Here is a 22,181-nt window from a genome sequence, read left to right on the forward strand (position 1 = left end):
CATTGATTTTTGATGTTTGATTTAACTTTTCCATCTTATGTTTTTTCCTCAAACAACAGCATCAGACCGGTAATCTGAGGCTAAAAGACATGTAAGCTCTGAGGCATGGAGAGTATCTTGATCATATTAATTTATGTGATAAAAATAGTTTAAATACATATGAATGTCTATTAGTAAAGTCGTATTGTTATTCTATCACAATAGATATAGTAAGAGATGTATTGTAGAATGGGATCATTGGGGTTCTGTCAAGGTGTTACAAAGTGAAAGCTTACATCACTCTCATTCAAATACAGGAAAACAATAATTATTTGATAATAACAATTTTAATCAAGGCTGACATCGATGATGTCCAACATATTTTGATATTGTTATCTACAATGGTAGTGCTGAAAATCAAAGAAAGAGATTTTTCATTTCATTTATGAAGTCTGTACAGAACAAGAAAATGATAATTGTCAAATTATTAAGACGAGTCTCCAAAATTAAATTGTTTGGTGTATGAGCTTATGTTAAGTAAATAAAATAACATGTTATTCATTAGAGTTGTTCTTGATTTGTCAAGAGTAATGCAAGGAAAACCTTGTTCTTTTTCAGAAAACCAAACATGTACCATTTTATTCAAATAAAAGGACATATTTGTCTGAATCAATTTTAAGAAGTTTTTGAGACAGCTAATAAACTCCTTATCCAGCCTAACATCACAATATGCACAATTTTCTAGACCATGCAGTAAAACCCCATTTGAAGTGTAATTTGGTAGGGCTGTTCCAGTAAAACATATAAACCATGAAAGGCACTTTCAAATTCAACCAACCCATAGCAGAAGCAATTTAAAAAAATTATGATCCTCCGTCATATATATTTTAATCTGAAAACACTGCCCCCTACAGAAGCATATATTTTTAACATAATTTCTGGCTATGGGTTAGTGGGCGGTAGAAGCGATTTTTTGTGTGAATTTTAAGCAATGTTCTTCCCAAAATGTAGCATACCAAAAGTGTTAATCGTTTAATGGAATTGTGTCCGCAAAGGACTAGAGTTGTTAGTTAGCTTCAACTTGAAAGATAGCCTTCATTTTTGTGACAGCAGTCAGTATATTTGGGAGTGGAAAATGATCAAAGATTGTAGGTCACATTAACCTAGTTTTTTGTGCGACATAACTTGTTTCCCATGTGCACTTGTCATGCATGTTTGATGGTAAAAGGTTAAATGTGTTATTATTTAAGCATGGATATTATCTTTAAATACCAATCAATTTCCAAGAAATGGTGTGATTTAAATAATAAATAATTATGGGATGCATTTATTTTAAGCATAAATTGTAGGGAAATAGATAAAAAGGTCTTGGAATTTGAGCCAATATATAATCGTCACTATTTTTGGGGAGACTAAGTATAAGGTCATATTGACCAATTGTTCGTGTGCACCACATATACATCTCATATCAAGATAATCAAAAGGGTAAGTTGCTTGATAGCAGATGAAGTGGTCTAAAATGCAACTCTAACTGGGAGGATGGGCACATGTTAGATGCTAATCATGAAACAAATCCTGAATAATAGTATGTTTTATAATGGCCAAATATTGGTTAGAAATACCAATCCATAGATATAAAATTTGGCAATTGTTAATAAATTCGGAGAACTTGGATACAGCAGCTCAATGTTTGTACAGTACTTGTTGTCAGTGAGTAGGATTTACATAGAAATTAACAATTGAAATTTTGAAAAAATAAATACAAAACTAGCTTGAAACACAGTTGTATATGTTTAATTAACATTTGTGTAACATAGTCCATAATGCCTTAAACATTGTGCATGTATAGGAAACATCCATTAACTCGAGCATAGGTCACGTGTTAGAAGACGCATGTATTGGTCACACCGCGTTATAAAATAGAAATAAACACAGAAAAATGATAGTCCTCGTTTGATCAATATCACTTTGTCAACAAATGTGTCACTACATAATTCACTATGATATTCATTGTTGCCAGTAGGATATGGCTGTATAGTGTATGTTTACAGGCTACATGTACATGTCGTTAAATTGGCCTAGATTTTAGTCTGCTACGGAAAACAGATGTGATCATCTTGCTGCGGCTACCAACATGTATGTTTGGGTTTGAGGTCTGCATTCACTGATCACTGAGTGGTGTCTGCTTAGGTTAGCCACTTACTACTGGGTTTAGCACATATTATATGAACTTACAGCGAGCTTACCATTATGTATTTAGCTCGTTGAAAGATTCATGTGGCAGAGAACTTGTCAACATGATTTTTATTAATGTCGCCTGACTAAGACGGTGACACATGTTCACTGTGCGACGAGTCTTTATTATGGTGCTTATTGGAATAAATGTGCTAAAATTGTGTCGATTCATGTATAAACAATGCATGACATTCTTTATATTTTCGAATGTTTCGTAAGACTGACTGGAAAGTGTTTTTGTTAGCATTGCATGACTCTTGGTCCTCTGTTGTCATACATATATAATGTTATATACATCTATATTTTGTAATTTTTATTTAAGATTGTAAACTGTAATGATTTTCTATAGCTACAGTTATGTATATTGGTATAAGATCTGTTTTTATTAAGGATATAGATTGCGTAGGATTCATAGATATATGTAGGTGTTTACAATTATTAATACTGATGTCAATTTATAAAACCTGTTTAATAATTTGCAGAGGTCGATCTGTTGATTTTTACATTGTGGGAGATTTGCAATGTTTCCTGTAATGAGAAGTTGAGAAATGAATTTTTCCCCTTACTATTGTATATAAATAACTTGGTTATAGAATTGTGTCATTCTTATTTCTTTTTATTTTATTACGGTAAGTCTGCAGATATATTTTATGTTGCATTTGGATTTGAGAGAAATGGGTCTTAAGTCCAAATCAGGAGAGGAATGATTTGTTTGGACTATTTATTGGAATTGCAAAGTGCTCATTCAAACAAAATGGTATTATGGGAATAAAGTCAATTACTCTAAGGAGTTATGAATAATGCCATTTCATACATCAAGACTTGGCAGACCACTACATTTGAGGATCTGAAATTTGTTCAGAACATTTCTTTCTTCTTGACTTTAGTATCACTTTGTAATGGTTATTTATTGATTAAATTCATGAAAATTTGCTTCTAAAGTAAAATTGCTTATTTATCAGCTATAAAATCCGACTGTTATTTTCAGCGAGTATAAATATAGATGATGCTGATTTATTATCAAATATATCATACAAATATGTTTCATGTAAATTTCCCCAAATTATAATAAGAAAGAACCACTTCTGAATATCATTAATGGTAGATCCATATAAAACTATGGCAATATATACCATTCTAAACTGTTACTGATTTAGTTATAAGATGTGATTAACTTAGCTAACAAAAGTAGAGTAGCAGACTGGATGCTTATCATGGTGGGACAATTTATTTGCCGCGTTAGATTAGCTGGTAAGAATTTGTATGACCACTTGCTGATTGGAAAAAAGAAAATTAGAGGTTTTTCATGGTGTGCATCTTTGTTTCATTTCACAACTGATAACGATAGGATTTTCGACAAACATATCTGTATGTGTGTCTCAGTGTTGATCATTGTAAACAAATGTCGTTGTGATATTTTGTCCTCAATAATTGTGAATTTATGATACTGCTTCAAAATAGGGTCTAGGACGATGCATGTATATACGTACATAAGTATTATTCATACATACATACATTCATACATACTTACATTCCTTCATACATAGATACATACATACATACATACATTCATACATACTTACATACATTCATACATACTTACATACTTACATACAGACATACATACATACTTACTTACATACATGTGTACATTCATACATACATACATACATACATACATACATACATGCATGCATGCATGCATGCATGCATGCATACATACATACATACATACATACATATATATATATATATATATATATATATATATATATATATATATATATATATATATATATATATATATATATATATATATGGGATGTAGTGTAAATAGTATATTCACTTGAAATATAATGATTTTAACACTGTTACATAGTAAACAAAACTACGAAGCCATCGTTGTCAAAGGCATAGCTCTTATAAAAATTGGGAGTCAGGAACAGAAACAGTAAGATACAATTTAGAACCAGGTGCTTTTTATAAAGTATTTTGTTATATATTCGTTTTCTTCTATCTACAGCTTGGATGTTCTGAGAGAGAAGATTGTCTTAGAGCCACAGTGGTTGATTGATGCTCTTAAATCCCTAATCAATGCTGATAAGATGTTCATTCTGCGTCTCACCAAAGCTGTCACAGAAAAGTGGTTTGAATTTAAGACAAAGGGAAAACTTTCTCCAGAACTAATTGGTTTGTAAAATTATATGTTCTGTTTAAGATATTGTCAAGATAATATTTTCACCTAAAGTTGAACTGGACAGTTTATAACACACTAAATATATTAAACAATCACGAGTGACCTTAAAAATAAATATCATAAACCCAGACTGAAATGCCACAATCCCAGGGATTAATTTCTTTATGCCCAAAAATTGCTAATGTTTACTATTATTTGTCAAACAATGATGTAATAGCTATACTTCAAATATAAAAAGATAAAAATCATTAAATTGGTTTGTGTGTTTATTCAGATATCAACTTTTTATGTAAAGGAATATGTTCTTTTTAGGTCTCGAGATCAACCATTCTTTAATTGCTCCATCAATGTCCTACTTGCACACTGGATCAACATTTTTATGTTCATTCTGCTGAAATCAGATTTTTGTCAATCTTTCCATTTTACATCGGCTCTACCAAAAGTCAATTAACAACTTCTTGTTTATGCATTATAATGACTCAATGGTCTTAACATAAATGGAAAAAAGCAAAAGCCAGCAAGTTTTGTAAAAGTCGATAAAAAATTTATTTCCCTAGAAAAGAAAATGAAAATGTAAAACGTAGAACTAAAGGTATTTTGAATTAAATCCCAAATTATCCTAGAATTTCTAACACAAATCATAATGAATCAAGTTCTGAATACATGTCAGTGGTATATCAAACAGGTTCCAATGCTTAAGATGTAGATCAGCATGTAATGACCTGAAAAGTGACGACGTGCTAGTAGATTTATGATGCATTGCAGAATTATAATTAAAGATTTCCTTGTGTAATTCACTATATTATTCCACGTTAATGTCTATTTCCAAGAACATTATGCAGCACCTTGTGATTCCAGCGAATAATAACTTAAATAAATAATGTCACTGAAATCAAACTACTGAACATAACAGAACTGATTGATTCTGCTCAGATGTTAAAGCCATAATAAGTAATTCTTCAAGAAAACATGATTATATACTCCTTTACCTAATCTAGCCAACAATTACCTTTTTCTAAAATATTATGTCAACTTAATAAAAATTTGCATTTTAGAAGATTCTGAGGTTAGAATCAAGACTGTGAAAAAAGAAATTATCTGTAATAACGTTATAATAAAGAATGTGATAAACATCAGGCAGAATGGATATGCCAAAAGGATTTCATGGGGACTTTATTGTTGTTGTTATAGGGTTTAAGACCATTTTTCAGCACAGAAACCCGTGAAAACCTGGAAAGAACCACCGACCCACGAAGAAGCTTCTGGGAAGCTTTCTCAAATACTCACACTGGCCGAGACCGAGACTCCAACCCACGCAGACTCATGGGTACTTTACAAGGCTCTGGATTTATATTAAGATAAACATATTGCTTGCAACCAAAATCAATGATTCTGGTCAGGTAGACAATAAATTGGATTTTGGACAAGGTCAGCTACAATAAACACTTTTACATAACTCATGAAGAAAGAGAAAATACAAATGCAAATTGAACATACATAACAACATGATAACCTTAACAGTTCTGGTACCCACTAGACTGGTTCACTCTAGTTTCTGTAATTTACATAAATTTCATAACAGTAGTTCTTCCTACCTGAGATAGAATCATATGTATGTTAAAGCTATGGAAGCACTGATTATAGGGTTACCCAGGAAATAGTTTCCCCATTCATGGATCACATGCCTCACTTTGTCCACGACTTTTAATTGTACAACATTTGATAAAGTATAATTAGACAATCTTTTTAAGGGTAAGGAGCATAATAATTTACAATGGCCTTTCAACATGTTAAAAATAATTCATCAGCATAATCAAAGTTATCTCTGCCAAATTAGATATTGATAAGCCTGACATGCACTTTACTGAGAAAACCGGATAGGCCTGATCTGACATTAAATGGGCCCTGGGCATCAGGCTGTCAGGTTTTTGTTTTGTAAGGGGTACTGTTCTCTATCACCATTAACAACTTTCTTATCTGTACAGAATGTCACCAGATCTTTAACACAATGTTTAGTCCGTTCCGTTTATGACAAGATGACAGAAAATTCTTACAGGTTCTTGATGGCCCTGTATAGACTTAGTTTCTTCAAGGATCTCTAACTAATTTATTCCAAGCAGCAAGTGTTATATGAAAAGATATCTTGAGAAAATATCTAATACATCTTATAATTAGCATTATGTCAACATTTGACAGAGTTATGCCTCTTTAATATATAAATGTACTTCAGAATGTTTGTACGAACACTATACAGTTGAAATATACTATCATATGTAAGCACTTAGCTCATGACTACCATCCTAATTTAAAAAAAAATCCATAAGAGTTTTATATTTAGACACATAAATAACAATAACAGTACTTCATTACCTTTTTTATTTTTCATACTATTTTTATAATAAAAAATGTTGAACATTTTCACTTCATATGTTGTCCATTGGAGTGGAGGCAAAAAATTACAAACGATGCAACTCGTATTGATTAGATTTACAAGGTTAGAGTAAAATTCTTTAAGTAACCTGAAGTGACACCAACTCTATATCAACTTTCATGAGGATACTATATTACATTCGTAGACTATTACCTCAGTCAGACTATCACAGCAACCTGTTTAAATGGCATACAGTATCTCGTTCATACACAATTACCTCAGACACCACCACTGAGGCCTCATTTGAATAGCTTACCGTACTTCATTCAGAAACATTTACCTCAATCATACATTAAAATTGAGGCTTTATTTCAATAGCATACTATATTTCATTCCTAAACAATTACCCTCAGACATCACTGAGGCCTCATTTAAATGTCATATTTCATTCATAAACAATTATCTCAGAAATTACCACTGAGGCATCATTCGAATAGCATATTATATTATATTTGTAGACCTTTACCGATACATTTTGATAGCAACCTATCAAAACATACATTGTAACAAAATATGGCTAGTTTAGCACAGAATAATGATAATTCAGTCAGAGGTCTATCACAATATACCTTGTCTCTAATTTTTATTACACAGAATAAAGATTATTCATTCCAGTCATCAGATGTGGTATTTGTGTAACAGATTGTTTTGGCAAAGTTATTAAAAAGTTCAATTTTGTATTATTATTTACAATGAAACCACCATACTGCTAGCCATATATGGATGTACAAACCATATATAGAATTTCGCAATTGGATCGTAACCATACCATGTATGATTTAATAATCTGTATGTTATATTGTAACAGACTATAACCCAAGAAAAGTAAAAAGAATAAACATTAAAAAGCCATCAGTTTTGGATACTTCCCTTTTTTGTGAAGAAATACTTTGTATGTGTTTCAAAATCATCCTTATTTTCTAACATCTAAATCTGGCATTAGTTCACATGTCTGCTCCACTGTTTTATTTTATAAAATGTCTTCCATGCGGCATCAAAGCTAGTTGGTTAGATTTAGTCTCATTGTCAATTTTCCGATTCACCGAGAAATACAGGAATGACTATGCTTGGGAGGCGACGGTCACATGCGCTAGAGTTTGACTGCTTCGGCTTTCTTAGACTGATGCGACATGATGTATGTCTGCGGTCGACATCACTTAAGCCTCATCATACCATGTCGTTATGGCAGGCCCTGTTTGGGTCACCATTACTCTCTGAAGAAAAACCTGAAGTTCAGAGGCAAGAAGCTCAGTAACTACCCCTCCAACTCGCTGCTCAACCCACACAAGTGTTTTAAGACATTCAGCCCCTCCCATTTGTGGAAGGATGATAAGCGTACCAGAGACAATATATCTTTTCAGTTGAATGTGCAATATAGATCCCAGCCTGATGCCAGATGGCAACAGTCTAACCGAGCTAGGAGGCAGCCATATAAAGATGGAAAGAAACAAAGTTTCTCCACCTTCCAGCCTCCTAACTCTAGACGTTTACATACTCTCCCCACCTCCAGCAGACAGCCTACCTTTGGGCTGCCATCTCCTGCAATATCAGGCTTACTGGATCATCCTATTCCCTCATAATGATTGGGTGATCCATGTCATTTTGGAACGGTTTCGGATTTCATTTTTCTAACCCCCTCCCCTTTCCTCCTCTCCATTCTTCACAGACATTCTGTCAGTTCAGAAGAAGGATGCCTTTCTATGAAGGAAATATGGCACAAATGAAACAAGAGGTGCGGAAAATTGTGCAGAAACCACAACTACTGGGTATTTATTCCAGGTTGTTTCTTATTCGGAAGGTAAATGGCAAGTTGAGACCAATCATTAACCTGAGTTGCCTGACAACCGATACATTTTGCCACAGAAATTCACAATGGACATGGCAAGATGGATCCATATGTTTATCCAACGGGACAATTATGCCATCAGATCTGTCCCATGCATATTTTCATGTCACTATCCACCCCGTGTCACGGAAGTTTCTCGATTTGGCGCACCATGACATGGTTTATCAGTTCAATGTCATACCCTTTATGTTCAACTTTAGCCTGAGGTTTTTACCAAGGTTATGGATTGCGTCATCACCCAGTTGCAGTCGACTTCATCTACAGTTTATTATGGCAAGCTTAGCACAGAATACAGATAATTCAGTCAGAATAGGCATCACAATTCATCTGATGGGATTTGTGTAGCAGATATTTTAAGTTAACATTTTGTAAGAAAATTCAATTTTGTGTAATTATTTACAATGAAACCACAACACTGTTAGTCATACATTAATGTACTGACCTTATATGGAATCTAGTCATACATTAATGTACTGACCTTATATGGAATCTTGTCATATATTAATGTAATGACCTGATGTGGAATCTTGTCATATATTAATGTACTGACCTTATATGGAATCTTGTCATATATTAATGTACTGACCTTATATGGAATCTAGTCATATATTAATGTACTGACCTTATATGCAATCTTGTCATTAGATCATAAATCACTGCTCCAAACTGTGGTTCGTACTGTCAAAAATGGTTTCATTTATCAGTAAGTAATTAAGCAACTATATATTAAATGGAGTAAAACCAAATTTTTTATTGTGCGGGATCATATAAACACATAAAGGTGTTCCAAATATGTTTCCATAACGTTTTAATTTGACCAAAATGTGTACATGTATCTTCATCATAGCTATGTATTATTTTGTTAACAAACTGTAACGTAAGAAACAAATGATAAGTTTTAAATGGTTGCATTTTGTGAAGAGATACATAGTACATATTATAAAATCATTATTAATTTCCTAATCATATATAGCCATCTTTATGGGGTCCTCTGAATATTCAAGATATACTATGATGGCTTCGTCATACATAAGCACCATGGTCTGCATTTCATAAATGATCACCGTGGATGTTACTTCATACATCCTCACCTTGATGACCATGGATGATATTTCATAAAACTTTACCATGGACAATATTTAATACATGATTATCATGGACAATACTTCATACATCATCACCATGAACAATTCTTCATACATGAATTCCATAATAATATTTTATACATCATCATCATGGACAATTCTTCAAAAATGAATACCATAGATGATATTTCATAGAACATCACCATTGAAAATACTTTATACAAAATTATCATGGATGATAAATCATACATCGTCACCATGGTGATATTTCATAAACCATTACCATGGACAATAATTCATACATTGTCACCATGGAACATACTTCATACATCTTCACCATGGATACTACTTCTTACATTGTCACCATGGACCACACTTCATATATCATCACTATTTACAATAATTCATACATCGTCACCATGGACCATACTTCATACATCATCACCATGGATAATACTTCAGTCATCATCACCATGGTCAATACTTTATGCATGATTATCATGGATAAAATGATAATTACAGATGATACTTTATACATGAGTACTATGTCTGATATTTCATACATCATCACCATGAAAAATACTTAATACATCACCACAGATGATTCTTAATACCTGATCACCATAGACACTACTCTGATGGCCTAGGTAGTTACAACGTCTGCCAGGGGAGGTTGCAGGTTTGAAGCCTAGCTGATTCATACCAAAGACTTATAACAATGGCACAAGCAACTGCCTTGCTTGGTGTTCAGCATTAATATTTTAGTGTTAGGACTGGTCGCCCTGGTGTCCAGCTAATATGTGAATGAGTGGGACATGATTCCACATGTCTGTGGCATGATGCCTCATTGCTAGACATCTCAATAAACTGCAGACATCATAGCGATATGACTCAGATTGTTATAGCTATGTTACAAATTCAATAAACACAAACAAATGCTCATACCTCGTCACCATGGATCATACCTCATACCTGATCACTATGGATAATACTTTATATCTGATCACCATGGATGATATATAATTTGTTTTCAAATATTGATCCAGTTGGAATGTACAGTAGTCCTCCTCTTGAACGGCCACCCTGATCAGCGGCCACCTGCTTCTTACGGCCATAATCCCTTGGTACCGACGAGTTTGTATTCTAAAGTACCACTCAAGAATGGCCACCCCTCTAACACAACCAGCGGCCAGCATATTAGCACAGAAATGTAAAAATGTTCCTCTTACGAGCGGCTACTTTTTTCCTTCAAATGTATCCAGAACCACTAATTAATTCATATTGTGATGTAAGGTAAGTAATTAGATTATCTCTATTGTCGATACATGCCCTAAATGTCAAACTTCCATTACTGAAAGAAGTGTTGACTAAAGTACATTCAACAGTAAGATTAATATTATATCATTGTTTATAAAAGCCAACGTTTACAGAAAAAGGCTTAACAATGTTATGATAGAGTTTTGGGCTTCACACATATGTCGAGTTCTTCTCTTTGATGACTACAACCAGACATAATTGTCAAGATTATAACATGGTCAGCATAGGCTAAAAATAAATTTTGTGTATGACCTTGAACAAAACAGGGTACCAGACAAAGACCGAAAAATCACGTGACAACACATTATCGCTTCCTTTGCGAAGAAGGCACTTCGTCCACTCGACAAAAGTTTTGTCTGCAGTTAGCACCATCCGAATAAATCATTACCAAGCATTAACATGTCATCACGTAAACGGAGACGTATTATTTTAGAAGAAAGTCGGTTATTCTACTCAACGGCATCGGGTGAGGTGGGAAGTAGACTTGCCGAACAATTGTATGTAGAAAAGACTCAAATAAAACAATTTTTTGTTGACAAGACTCGAATAAACGTCCAAACCGATAAGGAGGTTATTCAGCAGCAGCGGGAAAGTCAAGCAAATGGAAAGAAGATTTAAATGACGTTTTTTGAATGGTTTTGCAATGTGCATGACAAGAATACCCGCTTGCATATCACACTTACGCCAAGAATAAGAATATTAATGTATATTCAGTTGAAATAAGTCTAGTACTATAACAAGAACCTTTCAATAATTGATGTTACTTTTAAACAAAGATATTAAATGAAGATAGTAAATGAAGATATTGAATGCTTTGAAGTATTAAGGGCTTTTAAGTATGTAGCTTTCTTGCTACACTTCTCACAAAAGATTTATCCCACTCTGGAAAGGCCACATGTCTTATAAAGCCACTTTTCCGGTGCAGAAGGGGTGGCCGTATTAGAGGGCGACCAATGGATATGAAAATATATCTACATTTCTTGTTGAAATTACAGTCACATTGTATCCACCTTTGTACCTTGTACAGTCGGAAAATGTATGCGTAAAATTTTACATGGTCAGCACTAACTTAGATGATTGGTAATATTAAAAATTAATATGCCCATTGCTGCAGAATTTCTGTCTTTTGTAATAGTGATATTTCTGCTGACCTTAGGATCTTTATTTTTAGATGCCATCTGGACAAAGGAGAGAAACCAGGACTTTTATGTCAGTAAGGAGTATCTCTTGCATCTCATGGAACAGTTGAATATAATTGCAAAGCCACGATCGTATACTAAAGATGGGAAGGAAATCAAGGTATGTTTATAGTAATCCTGATGTTTTTAGTACCGTGATGTTTTTTCCCCAAATCACTTTCTGTTTAATAATCATATAACACTGATAAACAGTGACTCTTCCATTCCATCTGTACATCATGCTAGTCCATTTATTATATAATTTATTTAGGCAACCGAAAATCTTTTCTGCATCATAAAATTGCCTTAGGCAAAATAAAAACTTGTCTGTATTTTATGCCAGGTCTGTATCTAAAATTGATTTAGGCAATATAAAAACATGTCACCTTTTCAGTTGAATTGTAACTGTACTCTCGTTCTTACATCAGAAGGAAATTGTTTTGCATTTAGAATTGTTTCCCTTCCATTCAAAGAAATATTTGGTGCACATAGTAGCCATGCTTCCTTCTGTCAGTGTGCAAAATTGCCACAGGCCCGTTGGAGTGATGCAAGTGAGATTCGTGACAGGCTAGTGCAAGAAGCAAGTAGTCATGCCAGTTTTACTTTTAGGCATACAGAGTAAATGTAACCTACAGATTATGTATTATATGATAATAAAATAAATATTAAAAACCAACTGAAAAATAAATGGGGTATGAGAAGATAAGTAACTTGCATTTACTTTGCCTTCATTAGATGATTGTAACTCCAAATAAATGCTCTTCTGCATCAGTATGATATATATTGACATATGCTACTGCTGAGTCTCAAACGCAACATGATGGGCCAATTTGGACATCCGAAATTCACCAGAGGCTAAAAAACCAAGCAGGAGCAATGAAAAAGAACCATTGAAAGTGTATATGAAGAAATAAGATGCGTGCTAAAATCTTGACAATGAAATAATTAATTCAGCTCAGCATTGCGAATGATATTCAAAACATTAGCACAGTCAGATTCAAGATCCTCTCATAATGTAGCTAAAATTACAGAAGTTGTTTTACATTTTGGATGATTACAGCATTTGAATGAACATACAAACCTACATGTTCAATATATGCTGAAAAAATAGGGTATGGATACTTGTAAAGTATTCGCACACCGCCCCCCCCCCCAGTTTGTATGAACATCCTACCAATTTTTAGAATAAAAGGCATCAGTGATAAAAAAATGCACAATACTTAGTTCTTGCATTCATCAATTTTGTAATTTCTAAAATTGGTGTCATCAGGGGATTCCAATGCTGTGAATTTGTTGGCACTTGTAATGAAACAGGAGTTTCATTTGTAATACAGTCTACACAATTAAGTGGGCAAGTCAATGCTTTCATGCAAGAGATGTGATGCCATTCACCGTCTTTGATAATCTCAGTAATTCCGTAAATTTCGGAAATAATCTCTTTGAACACCTGTACACAAGGGTTCCTCCTGTCTATATGTTGAATTTGTTTTAGAATATCAAAGTTAGATCTTGCAAATATTGGACACATACATAATTTTTACTGGTTAGAAATGATAATGTAAAAGGTGACAAAATTTTGTGTTTTTTATATCATTGATGTTTTCGTTTTCAAAATCAGTTGCTGGTGGCATCACAACAAATGGTGGAATGTATTAAGACTATAATTAGCCATGTTGGCTCTTGCGTTAAGGTAAAGTTCATTTCATTACAGGTCTAAGCAGTTAGGGCAGTCGTCGCAGGATCTGCTGAATAGACAAATTATGTCGATGTTACAAACATGCATTAATTAAAATGCAAATGGACTAAAGAAAATTAGATGATCCAAATGATATTTAAATTAGGTAAAATATATTCAATGTACTGGGCTACGAACATGAATATCTTTCATAACCTTAACCTGAATGAACTTTCACTGTTAAGCTGCATTCTGTTGATGTTGGTCCATTTGATCAGGTTACTGTTCCAGCAATCCACAGCTGGAATTCCTCTTTCCACAGACCTAATTTCGTGAGCAGAAGGTACATTGGATGTCACACTCATCTTTGGTGGAAGGGTCTAGATCTGATACTGTCTTTGATAAGGAATCGATCTCAATTCTTATTCAGACCATAAATCTGATTGCTCCTCAATGGTTAGATTTTGATGCTATGCCTCTAGTGTATGGATCTGGATTAGCTGGACAGTAAATAGTGTCCTTTTATATTGAATTCAATAAAGTTTAATAAATCTGACATAGGATATAAATGTTCATATTATGTATTTTCTTTACGTTCCATGTTTCATTATATAAATAGCCCTGCTAACAGCTTGTATTCATGTCTACCTCAATTCACTGCTGAGTCATAGATTACATTTTGTCTTCTTATGTGATGAACTGTACGGTCGGTTGATTATGGAGGTTATGAACAGGACCAGTAGTGTTTTCAGTTTACTGATCCTGTGGGCTTGAGGAATATTTTGGCAAGTTTCACACATTCATCATACCCTTCCTCTGTCCATATATCATAGTTTTGTTTCTGCAAGTAACTTCAGCATTCATGATTCCACCTGTCAATATATCATTCTTTTGATTCTGCTCTGTAACTTTAAAGCCCTTTGTATCTTAGATAAGAGCTTGGTTTGCTCATACATAATTAAAAGGTGTCTCATATTACACATTCTGAGTCCTATCTTCCCCTCCAGCCCCGAAACCTTTAAGCCGCATGAGGTTAAGGGATGACTCTTGGAGAGTTTAGTTCAAGGCAAGCCCAACTATTGCTAGCTAGTATGCAGTGGTGAAATTAGTCCCAGACATAGCCAATTGTTACTGTCTAGTTTGTAGTGGAGAGCTTAGTGCAAGATATGGCCATCTGTTGCTAACTAGTTTGCAGTGGACAGGTTAGTGCAAGATATGGGCATCTGTGGAGGGATTAGTGCAAGACATGGCCATATGTTGCTAACTAGTATGCAGTGGAGAGGTTAGTGCAAGACATGGTCATTGGTTGCTAACTAGCTACTAGTAAGTAGTGTAGAGATTAGGACAATGCAAGTCCAGCTGTTTCAAATTAGTGTGCAGTGGAGAGATAAGTACAAATCATGGCCATCTGTTGCTAATGGTATGAAGCATATAGATTGGTACACGGCAATGCCAACTGTTGTTGTTGTTGTTGTTGTTGTTGTAGGGTTTAATGCCATGTTTCAGCATACGATAAGCTATGCATGGCAACCAGCATTAATGGTGGAGGATGAACCCGGAAAACCCCGGGAAGAACCACCGACCCATGAGAAGCTACTGGCAAGCTTTCTCACATACCCACATTGGCCAAATCCTGGACTCGAAACCACACAGGCAGAGGTGAGATGGCAGTGATCCGTAACGGAGAGCGCTTTAGACCACTCGGCCACACGGGGCCCCCATGCAAACTGTTGCTAAGTGGTGTGCAGTAGAGAGTTTAGTGCAAAGCATGGCCAATTGTTAACTAACATGCAAATGACAAATATTAAACATTAAGGGCAATGATTAACATATATTATGCAATAAATACACTGTATAAATTGCATATCAAATACATTATATAAGCAAATTATTCCTCTTTTATTACATGATATTATAAATTAACATTGAAATTTCTTATGTTATTGTAGAAGAATATTATGGTATATGATATTCTGTCTAAATTGTTCTGGTTGAACTGTTGTTAGAGATGATATTCTGGTTGAATTGTTGATATTTCTCGTTGGATTGTTGTAAGAAGATATTCTGGTTGAATTGCTCACAAGATATTCTGGTTGAATTATTAATATTCTTGCTGAATTTTTATTGGAGGAGATATTCTGATTGAATTCCTGATATTGTGGTTCAATTGTTGTATCAGAAGATATTCCGGTTGAATTGCTGATATTCGGTTTGATCTGTTGTAAAAGAAGATATTCTGGTTCAGTGGTTCATACTTTAATAGATATTTTGTCAATAATTCGTGGATAACTTAAGTATATGACATCTGTAGGCACGCCATCATAAAAAAATTATATAAAATTCAAGAGCAGATATAAGAAATAGATATCCTAAATAAAGCTGATCAAAGCACTTAATTTCAACAAGTAAAAGAATTTATAGTGAGCCCCTTCATACATGATTTTATTTTCCAGCAAGTGTTATCATACTGGATTCTAAGAACAAGAATATCATTTAATGCATATGACATACAATTTTAACATACTTTGTTGTTCAGTTATTAGAATCGCAAACTAGAAACAACAGTATATTATCACTAATATCATGCCATTATCTGAAATACATATGACTCTGTAAACATTGGAATAAATTCCAAAACATTCACGATATCAAACAGTTCTATCACATAGAACAGCTGTCAAAAAAGTAGCTTTCCATTTTCACATACCTCTACAGGTGAAGACTGTTTCCATAAGATGGACATTTTCTTGACAAGAAGTGTCTGCATTGTGTTAATAAAGAGCATTGGGGCTATCAGCACTCTGGCTGTGGTAAATTCTCAGCCAGAGAACTGAAGGTAATCAGACTTTATACTGCTATCAATGTATATGCAGCAGTGAGTGAACTGAACTCAATAATTTGAAATTGCTAAGTGTGCAATCATGCACACAGAGGTAAAGATGTACACAACAACAAAATGCAGTATATATCCACAGGCATTTTATTACTCACCATTTTGTGAGAGCAGCTTGGCATGAAGTTTGTTGTTGGGTTTAATGCCATTTTGCAGCACACAATAGGCTATACATGGCGGCCAGTATTAATGGTGGAGGAAGAACCTGGGAAAACAACGGAAAGAACCACCGACCCATGAGAAGCTACTGGCAAGCTTTCTCACATACACACGTTGGCTGAATCCGAGATTCGAACCCATGCAGACGGAGGTGAGATGGTATTGATCCGTAACGGACAGCGCTTTAGACCACTCGGCCACTCGGGGCCCCCGGCATGAAGTTTGTACAAATCAAATAAATTTGCCATCAACCATGGTTGCTGCCAATAAAACTTGAGAAAAGCTTTAAATTTCTTACAAAAATCACATCAGCATTTGACCAGATTTGTCAGAAAACATCCTAGGTGTAGTTTCTTGAACATTTATATTAATAATGCTTTTCTACAAATATCTAAAAAAAATTCTAAACACCTAAACACTGAAACTTTAACTAACGCTCTAAGAACGAAAATCACAAATAATGATATGCTATCAAATATTAATGAAAATATAACAACTGTAAAAACATGGCATTTAAATAAATTTCGGCAAAAAAGAAAACTTTCAACTGATATAGATTTTTGGGGTAAACTGATTTTGTATTTAGCTGTTGGGCAAATGTCAGCCAGTTCAGTGATCTCAGTCAATCTTGGATCTCTTTAAAAGAACGGCTAGGAATCTTAACATGTAACAACAAACTAACCCATATTTGTTACAATTATGAAATCTTAAATGCAAAGTAAAAGTAACCTGATTAAAAAAGAGTTCATTTCCCCAAGTGTCAATTTTGCATATTTTCCTATGTCTGTCAAATCTGGAACCTGTGTGCCCACTAGAGTGCATTATTTGGTTGCAAAAAATGCAATATTTACAACTTTTCGTAAGTGTCCATCCATGGCTCTGTTGGTGCTAGGCATGACCAGAGGTGTGAAAGGTAATGAATAGTAATATGTCAATAAATACCTCTTTACAATGATTTATTTAGCATAGAAAACATCCATGTTGGGTTGCGGTAGGCTGAATTACAATGTAAAGTATTTAACAACTGTTAGGGTTGCTTATGATTTAGGTACAAGTCACGCCTACAGCAAGGAAGAGGTAGCTTCATTTCAAGTTGAGATATTGACAAAAGAGAACATTTATGCTAATGCACAATTTGACATTGAATACATTTTTAATTTGGAAGAAACAATTCAGAAAAAGTACATATTTATTATAATAATTGCTTATAGATGGTTAGTGTGCACTAAAGTTAAATGAAAGCAAGATCCATAATTGACATCCGTGGTACAGCCTATTTGAAGTTAAGCAGATTTTCAAGATATTAATTTTTGTGTGATTTGCATGAGCACATGGTACAGGTTTTATTCAGATAATGTACATGTTGAATGAAAATATAACTTCAGTGGAGACAACAAAGTTAAGGTTGCAGAAACTGTCCAAGCACATGAGATTATCTTATCTTCGTAACGAAAGTAATGTTTTATGCACTATTATTTTACTTGTTCTTCTAAAATGCATCCCAAGATTTGTAGGGCAGGGTCACTGTCACATGCACCTAAGGACCCTATTTTGCAACAATGAGGTCTCCACCACTGTAATATATATGTTTATAACATGACTTCTAATATACTGTAGTACAGCTAGGGACCTATGAACATAATCCATTTTTATTATGTACTTACATTGATCTATCTAATGTCAAACAATATGGTTTACAAAGATTGCAGTGGCGTCTATGATTCAAGATTGCATTGGCCCTTACGAATTTCAAAAGTTGTGATAGTCATAAAGAAAATGTGGTTTTCAGAATACTTCACATAATAGGACATACATGACAGTATGTATATTTAGTGGAGAAAGAACCACCACTATATGGAAACTACTGTACAGATTCCTCATGTACCAATATTGGTAAGGTCAATTTCTCACATACCCATATTGGTAAAGTCAATTCCTCACATACCCATCTTGGTAAAGTCAATTCCTCACAAACCCATCTTGGTAAAGTCAATTCCTCACGTACCAATATTGGTAAAGTCTATTCCTCACATACCCATCTTGGTAAAGTCAATTCCTCACATACCTATCTTGATAAAGTCAATTCCTCACATACACATCTTAATAAAGTCAATTGCTAAATGCCCATCTTGATAAAGTCAATTCCTCACATGCCCATCTTGGTAAAGTCAATTCCTTATATACCCATCTTGGTAAAGTCAATTCCTCACATACCGATCTTGGTAAAGTCAATTCCTCACATACCCATCTTGGTAAAGTCAATCCCTCACATACCCATATTGGTAAAATCAATTCCTCAAATACCCATCTTGGTAAAGTCAATTCCTCACATAGCCATCTTGGTAAAGTAAATTCCTCACATACACATCTTGGTAAAGTCAATTCCTCACATACCAATATTGGTAAAGTCAATTCCTCACATACCAATATTGGTAAAGTCAATTCCTCACATACCCATCTTGGTAAAGTGAAGACATCAACTCATACGGAAAGAGGTGAGGTGTGTGAGTGTTCTGCAAATGCTAGCACCTTGGAACACTTGATCACATGGTGTCCCTTCAAACATTTTTATAAATTTGGCATTCAAATCTCAAATGACGAGAATAATTTAATAAGCAATTTGATATGATTGATTGACTGAGATTGTTACCATTCTGGAGACTATGTACAACGTGTCATCATATTACTCGATGAAATTGATTGTATATTCATGGTTGATTGACTGAGATTGTTACCATTCCTGAGACTATGGACAACGTGTCATCATATTATTGGATGAACTTGATTGTATATTCATAGTTGATTGACTGAGATTGTTGCCATTCTAGAGACTATGTACAATGTGTCGTCATATTATTGGATGCAATTGATTGTATATTCATGAGTTAATTGTGTTTCTTGTCAGATGGTCTTGTTAATACCAGAATCTGAGATTTTGGGAAATATGTTAATAAAGATTTATGGAGTGTTTAGAAAAGGCTAATATGTTCATGTTATTGTAGATTAGTTTGCACTTTCAATACATTCAACTCAGAATGAGTGCCAAAATTGTATATCATCAACGTAGCATATGCTAACTTAAGTTGGTTACCTGATATAAGGTAAAGGTTCCATATGCCATGGACATTATTAGTAATTTATATTACTAAGTACGTAAGGTAAGGTTTCATATTGAAAATAATTTTTAAGTGACATTCCCAAGTACATACTGTAAGGTTCCATATCCCATGGACATAATTTTATGTTTAAGGTAACATATGTACATATATCTGTCTTAATTTCTGTAATAACTTCTATTTCATGGCACTCAACCTTTGCTATATTTTAATGCATTTCAGCAAGAGGACTACTACCTTGTTCCATGCATGCTCCGTCAAACAATGCCAACGGAAATTATTTTCCCAGAATCAGATCCTGAGATGGAAAGTACATCAGTACTCTCCTTTATGTATGCAGGAAATATTTTACCACCACCCATTTTCCACAGGCTTGTTGGTGCATGCTTGACACACTGGCCCATTGCCAAAAAGAGGTCTGAGAATCGTATCTATTGTGGCTGCTGTGTGTTTGACCTTGACCTTCATCATAGATTGAACCTCTACTTCAGGGGCCGCGTCATCTTTGCTAGGGTCAGTAGAATGGGAGTCAAGGACTCAACTTTGACTACAGAGCTTTGCAGCAAAGCCAGAGAGCTTATCTTTGAGAATCTATCAAAGATAATTGGAAACCAGGGCCAGAGCCTGCAGTTTGTGCCACATATAAAGTGCCCTGATTCTGATCCAAACAGTCTGGAGGGCCTGATTGCTGTGTCACTACTCCAAGAGAATGAATATATAGTTTGTTCTTCTCCTGAAAAGAGTCATAAACATTTTTCAAGACATCTTCTTCAATACTGGTTTGAGAAAGAGGTGAGTACAAGCAGTTTATTCCTGTTAAGATGTACCCAAAATTAAAGTCTGTTAGACTCTGTCATATTTTGTCTCCTTTAATTTAGTTATACTTTATAGTATGCGGTCTGTTACAAATCAGGTAGAATGATATGTATATATTGGAATATATAAATCCAGTAGAAAGCAATATATCTATAGGTATATACCAAATCCTGAACAACATTTGACAGGTATTGGAGCATATAAATCAAGTAGAATGCTGATTATTTACTGGATCATATCAGTTCTGTAGAATTCTAGACATCTGTTGGAAAATAAAAATCTTATAGGATGCAATGTATTTACTGGAGAATATAAATCAGGTAGAATACTGGGTATGTATTGGAGCATATAAATCTGACAGAACCCAAGGCATGTATTTGAGCATGCAATAGATTATGTAGAATGCTGGGTATGTATTGGAGCATATAAATCAGGTACGATGCTGGACATGAATTGTAACATTTAAGATGATGGGTGTCTTGGAGCATACAAATTAAGTAGTTTGCCACCTTTGTATTGGGATGTATAAATCTGGTAGAAAGTTGGGTTTCTATTGGACCATGTAAATCAGGTAGAAGGCTAGGCATCTATTGGACCATATAAATCAGTTAGAAGTCTAGGTATCTAATGAACCATATAAATCAGGTAGAACACTTGGTATCTATTGGACAGTATAAATCAGGCAGAACACTTGGTGTATGTTGGACCATATCAATCTGGTAGAATGCTATGTATCTATTGAACCATATAAATAAGTTAGAATGCTAGGTATGTATTGGACCATAGATATCGGGTAGAACACTAGGTATGTATTAGACCATATAAGTCTGGTAGAACACTAGGTATCTATTGAACCATATAAATTAGGTGGAACACTAGGTTTATATTGGACCATATAAATCAGGTAGAATACTAGGTATCTGTTGGACCATATAAATTGGGTAGAACACTAGGTGGCTGTTGGACCATATAAAATAGGTAGAACACTAGGTATATATTGGACCATGTAAATCAGGTAGAATACTAGGTATCTGTTGGACCATATAAATTAGGTAGAACACTTGGTATCTACTGGACTATATAAATCGGCTAGAACACTAGGTATTTATTAGACCATATAAATTAGGTAGAAAACTAGGTATCTATTGGTCCCCAGGACTAGATACATTAGGTAGAATGCTAGGTATCTGTTGAAGGACGTAACCCCTGTAGAAAGCTGGGATACACATGGATCATTTAAAGTTCTATTATAGA

The 22,181-nt window shown here is 34.3% G+C and overlaps 1 protein-coding gene across 1 annotated transcript in view; it reads left to right on the top strand.

Annotated features, from left to right (window-relative positions):
- Window positions 1-22,181, top strand: part of LOC149784729 (uncharacterized) — a 54,328-nt gene that overhangs the window by 26,147 nt on the left and 6,000 nt on the right. The window contains exons 8-10 of the mRNA XM_089933040.1: window positions 4,238-4,404; window positions 12,262-12,389; window positions 20,334-20,903. Of these exons, the coding sequence (XP_089789166.1) occupies window positions 4,238-4,404; window positions 12,262-12,389; window positions 20,334-20,903 (865 nt within the window). The remainder of the gene's footprint in view (window positions 1-4,237; window positions 4,405-12,261; window positions 12,390-20,333; window positions 20,904-22,181) is intronic.

This window comes from Sinohyriopsis cumingii, chromosome 14, assembly GCF_028554795.1.
Source record: "Sinohyriopsis cumingii isolate HCF-2022 chromosome 14, ASM2855479v2, whole genome shotgun sequence".
Taxonomy (NCBI): Eukaryota; Metazoa; Mollusca; class Bivalvia; order Unionida; family Unionidae; genus Sinohyriopsis; species Sinohyriopsis cumingii.